Source organism: Propithecus coquereli, unplaced genomic scaffold (assembly GCF_000956105.1).
Source record: "Propithecus coquereli isolate 6110/MARCELLA unplaced genomic scaffold, Pcoq_1.0 Scaffold10, whole genome shotgun sequence".
Taxonomy (NCBI): Eukaryota; Metazoa; Chordata; class Mammalia; order Primates; family Indriidae; genus Propithecus; species Propithecus coquereli.
The window spans coordinates 3,990,669-3,998,094 of NW_012133858.1; the positions used below are offsets into that span (position 1 = coordinate 3,990,669).

Sequence of the window (7,426 nt, forward strand, 5' to 3'; positions counted from 1 at the left end):
TTTGGGTGAGTGGCAGGCAGTGCCCGGAGCACAGGGGACCGCTGTGCACAGGTAGAGGCATGGCCAGCCCCGAAGGGTAAATTCGCCTCGGCTGAGGGCTGGAGATGAGGTGGGGAATTGGGGTGGCCAGTCCAGTCCTGGCTCAGCTGTTTATAGCTCTAGAGAGAAACTAAAGGCCGGGAGGGGTTTTCCAGGAAACGAAAGCGAAAGAGGCAAAGTTAACTGCGCGGAGTTGGGGCGGCCCCGGCAGTCCCGGGCGGACGAGCGGGGCCGAGGATGGCTCAGTCCCGCTCCTTCCCGCTGCTGGTTGGGGGGTCTTGGGGCCCCCACCCCCCCAGGAACTTGAGCACCAAATTGCAGATGTACTTCCAGAGCCCGAAGAGATCCGGAGGCGGAGAGTGTGAGGTCCTCCAAGATCCCGGGAGTCCGTCTCGCTTCCTGGTGCTCTTCCACCCCGAGGACGGTGAGGGGCGCGGGCATGACAAGGGGGCAACCCTGCTCTTCCTCGGGGGACCTGGGGGCAGGGGCTCGCAGCGGGAGGCCCGGTTGCAGCAGCAGTCGTAGGGAGGTCGTGGGGGGCGGCAGAACGGACTCGGACTCGGAGTGCACCTGGGGCGCTGCGGTTCCGGTGCGCGCCGCGCTTCCAGGCGCTTTTCCGCGCTGCCTGGCTGTGGCCGCACAAGCGAGTCCCCCCTTGGTTACAGTCCTTTTCTGTCCTTCACTGTTGTGGTGGTGGTGATTCTTTTAGGTGGGGAAAGAAAGTGGTTAAGAAACGCAAGGAGTCACAGAGATTCCTCCTGGGTCTTGGAGATTCCCAGGGTGCTGGGGACACTTGGGAGGGGGGCAGAGCACGGTCTGGTGTAAGTGTAGAGCCTTCTGTATTTAGGCCCGCACTGGAAGAGGCGGGCAGCAAGCTGTAGATCTGCGCACAGTACCCTTGTCGAGGGCCTGCTGGTGCCGCTTCCCTCCGTCTCAGGGTGGCCCTCAGATTGGGAGCAGGGATAAAGTTCTGAAGTGCTTGTGGGGTGCCAGTTTTGACCTTTTGGGGGAGAGTTGGGAAAGTTCCTTCCTCACAGACTGTTGAGGGGCTGAGTTCTCGCCTCCTGCCCACTGCTGTGCCCATTGGAGGAGGGAGGCCAAGAGGCCACCAATTAGCCGCTTGCTCAAGGTGCCCACCGGGTCTGCACCTGTAGCTCCCAGACCGCGCTCCTTTTCCGCTGGGATTTTACAGATGGATGGGAATCTGTCAGGATGTAGACAGCTCAACACCTGATCCTGCCTTCCTGCGGCTGGATTTGGAGAAGCACTGGGGCCAGACAAGAAGCAAGGAGGCATAGGAGGCCATGCAACTGGAATGCCCCAGCAGGGATCCAGAAAGGGAAAAATGAAACAGAAAGAGGAGATGGTGCACAGATAAGTTAGAAGGAGGGGACAGGAGACCTGCTTGGCTCAGGCCCCTGATGAAAACAAAGTACAATGTTTTCCAAGGATTGATTTCACTGAGGAATGCCCAGAAGGGCAGCTATGTGATGTAAGTCATTTCCCTTCTGGGTTTCACTTTTCCTTGATGGGCTTTTGCCACTTTGATTCCAAAGGTCAACCTCACCATGGACCTGGTCTTGAGTGACACTTCTTTCTTTAGAATCCCATTATCCTTAAGAGTAGGTCTCAAATTGGGGACACAGACCACCTGCATCTGAATCACCTGGAGGGCAGGTTAAGCAGAGACTCGGGTACAGTGAGTGTGGGGTGGGTGAGAAGCGCCATGGTTAACCAGCACCCCAGGTGACCTTGATGCGTTCAAGTTTCAGAATCTCTGTTGTTTGTTGACAACCCCAAAGGAACAAAAAGGGAAATAATTATACAAAATATAAACAGCCTAAAGATACAAACAACACAAAAATATAATTTTGTAATGATAAAATAATTCGGTTCTAGTCCTCAAAACAGACACAGTTTCAGTCTCCCTGCTGGCCTTTCTTCCTTGACAGCTCCCAGTCCCCTCCTCTTTCTCCACCCAGGCTGCTCCAGTGGCCCCTCTAGTCTTAACCCCCAGCACCGAAGACTCAAACCTTTTACAGTCAAAGTTCCTGGGGGGTAGAAAACCCCTACGCAGTTTCAGTTTCCCACTTGAGGAACCACTTTCTCAGTAGCAAGTCGGCAGGAACTTGCTAACAATGAAAGCTTTAAGTCCCAGGACATGCATTCTTCTACAGAAGCCATCCTCCACTCTCCACTCCAGAAAGTGGCCTCAACAGGCGCAGGCCCACGGTAGAACATGACTTTATTCATACAAATCTGTAAAAGACAAACAAGAAGAATGAGCTCTCCAGCACTTCTCTGTAGAAATTAGTGTATAGCAAATAGGAACAAATGGGGGCTCATTTTTATTCAGTATTTCACTTTTGTTTAGTTCCCTGGATTTCTGCAAAGCTGAGTGTAAATCGACTTACAATATTTTACACTCTGTTTCAGATATGCATATTTTATCATACTTTCTGGTCATAATTTGACTCCTGTTTATTATCAGACTCCGTGGGGTAAGGGAACCCATCTTCTTAAATAAAATAGAATGGAGATGGTCTAAGGTTGGTGCAGGAGGGAGACTGTCCACATGGATAAGGGAGGCTGGACATCAGAATTTCAGCTCTTTATCTTCCCAAATTGACCTCCTCCTTGTTGGGAATCACATGCTGATACTACAACCATCTGCTCTCCCGAAATACTTGTGCCCATTGCCCACCATCTGGGAACAGGCTGGCACATTTAGATGCCTGGACAGCATTTTATCAAAGTCTAGGGAATAATAAAAGGAATGCAACACAGAGGTCCACGATTCGAGATAACTTGGCTTACAAAACTTAGCCTGTTCTCAGGCTTTAGGTGTCCTTTCCTATCCTCAGTCCTCACTCTGGCTTAGCAGAACCCCTCAGGAGTTCATGTGAAAACATCTGCCCTCCTCTTAAAGAATGAAATTAGAAACTGGCTCTGACCTACATCCTTGGCCTTACCAGGCCCAGCACATCAGAACGCAACATGGTGACCCACATTCATGCAGGAGCTACATCCAGGAGCAGTAGGGCCCTGTCAGAAGTTCCCTTTCTTCTTAGCCTCTTTGTACCACCTGACTCCGTGGACCATGCCTCCTTTTTTTAAACTCACTTACTCTCGGGTCTCCGAGGTCTGAGATACACCAATTTTCTCTTTATCTCTCTGGCTGCTCCTTCTTATAATGTAGGTTTTAATAGCTCTGCAGGGTGTTATCAAGAGCATTCACAGACATCACTTCACATGAGGAAACTGAGACTCATGGCAGAGTTGGAATTTCAATCTAGGTCTTTGGACTCTCATGCCCACTGTTCAGTTGTTTCACTATAGTCCAATCTCTCCCATTCCTTCTTTTCTACTCCCTTTACTATCAGATGTGAGACCCTGATCACCACAAGCTTAGGAATTAATTGAAACAGCTTTCTAACTAGACTCTAACATTCTGCTCATGGCCACCTGAGTCACCTTCCTAAAACATGGCTTTTACCATGCCATGCCCCAGCACTCCATCCTCACTGGCTCTCCATGGGGAAACTTTACTTTAGTTCAGTTGAGTGTAAAATAAATAACGCTACCTTTTTGAGTGCCTACTGAATGTCAAGTTCTCTATAATGTTTCTTCAACTTATTATACGTCTAATGCATGTACAGAAACAATCTCCATTAACCTTATTAATAGACAAGAAGACTGAGGCTTTGTAAGGCTTATTAAGGAATGTGCTCAATATTAAAAAGTAAGTTTAAAGATGGAATTCAAATCCATGTCTGCTTGCTAAACTTCTCCTCTTTTCACTACACATAGCCTCTCTTGAGAAACTGATCAAGCTATTGATTGACGATAATGAGACCTATAGAAATCATGGAATGATCTTGTAAATAAAGATTGCTTGTGATTTGGCTTCTTATTTTTTCTTTTTTGGACATTTCAGTTCGGCAGAGGGTTCTGGAAAGAAAGAATCACGAGTTAGTATGTCCAGGAAAAGGAACATTCACGTTAAGTCTCCAGTTGCCCACAGCCCCAGATGAAGTCCATGGTGTCTCAGAGGAGAAAATTCTAACACAGGTAAATAAACTGAGGCATGCTTAAAGGGGAATTAAGGTGTTCTTCTAAGGTGTGTGAGATGGGAAGAGGAAAATATGGTGGAACAAGAAGTATAAATCAGACCGGGGTGAGAGAAGCAGATTGTAAGTGTAGAGGGAACAAGGGCAGTGATAGGGTCGTATGGAATAATGAAGGAGATGGTGCTTTTGTTTGATTTTAGACACATTTACAACAGTCTAGATTTGGGGGTTATAATAATGGTGGCTTGGGATATAAAATTTTGGATGTGTTTCTCCTAGGTTCTTTATCACCTGGAACTTGCTATATTTGTCTTATTTTTACATCATTTTGAGGAAACAGCCATCCATACTACTAATAATGTATTAGGTATTTCTTCAATTGTAAAATGGAATAGTAATAGTATCTACCTCATTGGATTGTTGGATTATCGTGAAGACTAAACGAGATGGCCTGAACAAAGCACGTAGCATGGTGCTTGTTATAAACACTCAGTAAATGTTAAGTAGGGGAAAATCATGAGCTAAGCTGTCTTCTGATTTAGGTCTTACCCCATTCCCCAAACACTTGGTGTTAATCGAGGTTTCTGTTATTTGTGTCTCATTTTCATCAATGATTTTTGTGAGTATCAAGTGGATATGCCACTACACACAGCTGCAGATGGATTCGAGAGCACCCATTATCAGAACTTTTCATTATAGTTTCTATTTACTCTACCTCTGCAGGCTGGGACGTTTTCTTAATGTAAAGAAATTATTAGTAATGTAGTAATGCTACTTTATTGTTTGGGTTTCAGGAATCCAAGACTAAAGAAGATGTCAAAGAACCAGGTAAAGTCTCAGTTGAGATCACTCTGACATTCACCAAGCAGCTTTGCTTTTATTAAAGAAAGCACTTGGGGGAGTCATCCCTCTCTTCTTGACTTACACAATGCAGGGTTTGCTCGACTTGGAGCTGCCTTGGGCCGCATCATCTACATTCTCTGAGCCTGCTGTGCAGAGGGTGGATACAGGGCTCTTGAGCTCTTAGGTCTCAGGTCAGAACGATGGGAACAACTCTCTGGGGGGTGGAAGATGTCTTGCAACTGAGAGGAGGGCAAAGAAGTGCCTGGGAAGTGGTGATGAACTGACCTTTAGAGCCCGCTTGTGCCCAGTGGCCATTGACAAGCAAGGACATGACATGTCCGTGGGTGCCGTGTGTGGCTAAGTCAGTTAGCACAGCTTCCTGAGCGCTTGCTGAGCACAGGGTGCTGTGCTCTGGAGCCACAACAGAGGGGTGTGACTCCTTTGCAGACACACACTTCTGAGCACCACTCGTCTAGGATTGGCTGCAGTCCTCCAGGCAGCAGCTGTTCTTATTTCATCAGCTGTAGGAAACAGCCAGCGCCCAAGTAGCGATTGTGGACTCCACTGCCTAACTAGCGTCCAGGCACTGGCCTGTCGTGCCACCTGACATTTACTAAAGAAGCAACTAGTTTTCACAGCTGAGCATGCTGTTATTAAGGGGAGGACAGGAACTATGCTGAATGAGTCCAGCAAGAGAGATAAAGTGATACACATACCCAAATCTTAGGGGAAAGGAATTTGAAATAATGTATAAATGTTGTCCTCCAAAATTGAAATTGTCTTAAGAACATAGAGTTTTCTGCAACTTTCTCTTTTTGAAAATGGCACTAGAATGAGAGCTGCTTTTACTCTGGCCAGGGATATATGGATTGTTTTTACCTAATATGCACGCACTATTAAACTGTATAATCTAGTATGCATGGCTTTCTTAAGAAGCTCAGGATTCTTATGAGATAGGAATTTTTTGTCTCTTTAGAATAATTCCTGCTTCCCACCCTTTAGATTTGGAATTGGCCCACCCAGCTCCTCAGCTTCATTGTCATCACCTGAATCCTTATCTTTTTCTTGGAAGATGTCTAAGTTCTATACTCTCAAGCTCAATTTTAGACCAGGAAGTGGTTTTATATTTGTGTATTTATACTTCTGCTGTATTTCTGGAAAGACTCTTACCATTCAGTTCACTTAGTCCATTACTCTCGTTTTATAATTAAGAGACTTACCCAAGGTCACATGGCTAAAGAGTGGCAGTCAGGGTTTGAACACATAGAGCCTCCTCCAGTAGTCATTTCGATTTGTCATGCCTGTCTCATTTAATGCTAATTTATATTGTTATTTTATCTTTAACCTGTTTTCTCTTCAGCATGAGTGTGTGTGCGTGGTGTCATACCCAGCACACAACAGGGTGATCTAACTGTTGTAACAAATGACTCCCAAATCAGTAACCTACCACAATACAAGCTTATTTCTCCTTCACTTCACAATTCAATGTAGTCAGCGGTGGGGGTGGTGCGGGGAGTATGGACTGCTTGGCAGTCATCTGGGGACCCAGGCTCCTTCCATCTTTTGACACCATTGTCTTTAATGTGTGACCCCCGAGGTCACTGCAAGGGAGAAGAGGATTCATATCAAGGAGATTTATACCGGCCAGGCCTGGAAGTGGAATTCACCACTTCCACAATATTCCATTAGCTATATGAACACCACTCTAGGAATGGAACTATAGGAAATTTGGGAAATGTTGCCCAGGAAGAAAACAGAACAGATTTGGTGAGCACAGGTATTTTACTGCCACAGTAGATATTTACACATGTCAGCTCCATGCCTCATATACCTCCATTAGAAAATCTGTAAGTTCCTTATCTAATGTTTTTTGTATTCACATCTCTCTGTACATCCAGTGTCTCGAACATAAGGGCCCCCATTGAATAGTTCACAGAATGTCTAAAGATCATATCATACACACCATTCTTCACTGGACAAGCGTAGAGTGAGACTGACCTTGTGTGTATATGTTACTCACTTACGCTCAGCAGTGGACAGGGACAAGGCAGCTGGGGTGATTGCTGCTCAGTGAGCTTGGTGTATACAGCAGCCCTCTCGGCCGTTTTACCTTCCATATGTATTCCTTAGTCCTTCATTGCAGGTGTCCTTTTTTCTCTTCAGTGATGGGAACTTATTCCTTCTTGGAATATGATGTGTTAGATGATGCCCACGTTTGAGCATTGTCAGATATTCTTGCTTTGCTTGGGCGACCCATGAAGTGAATCTCTATCTAATTCAGCAAACATTTACTGAGCCTCAATTATATACCATTTGGCAGCAATACGAGGATAAATAAACATGTGCTTTGCTTTTGAGAAGCTTAGTTCAATAATTATACCATGGCCGGGCGTGGTGGCTCACGCCTGTAATCCTAGCACTCTGGGAGGCCGAGACGGGCAGATCGTTTGAGCTCGGGAGTTCGAGACCAGCCT

General features: G+C 46.2%; 1 protein-coding gene across 1 annotated transcript in view; it reads left to right on the forward strand.

The window, feature by feature from the left end:
• The first annotated feature begins 214 nt into the window (after nucleotides 1-214).
• The window catches only part of PARP14 (poly (ADP-ribose) polymerase family, member 14), a 41,023-nt gene continuing 33,811 nt past the window's right edge, over nucleotides 215-7,426 (forward strand). The window contains exons 1-3 of the mRNA XM_012642158.1: nucleotides 215-463; nucleotides 3,977-4,110; nucleotides 4,904-4,937. Coding sequence (XP_012497612.1) covers nucleotides 277-463; nucleotides 3,977-4,110; nucleotides 4,904-4,937 — 355 coding nt within the window. The 5' untranslated portion in view covers nucleotides 215-276. The remainder of the gene's footprint in view (nucleotides 464-3,976; nucleotides 4,111-4,903; nucleotides 4,938-7,426) is intronic.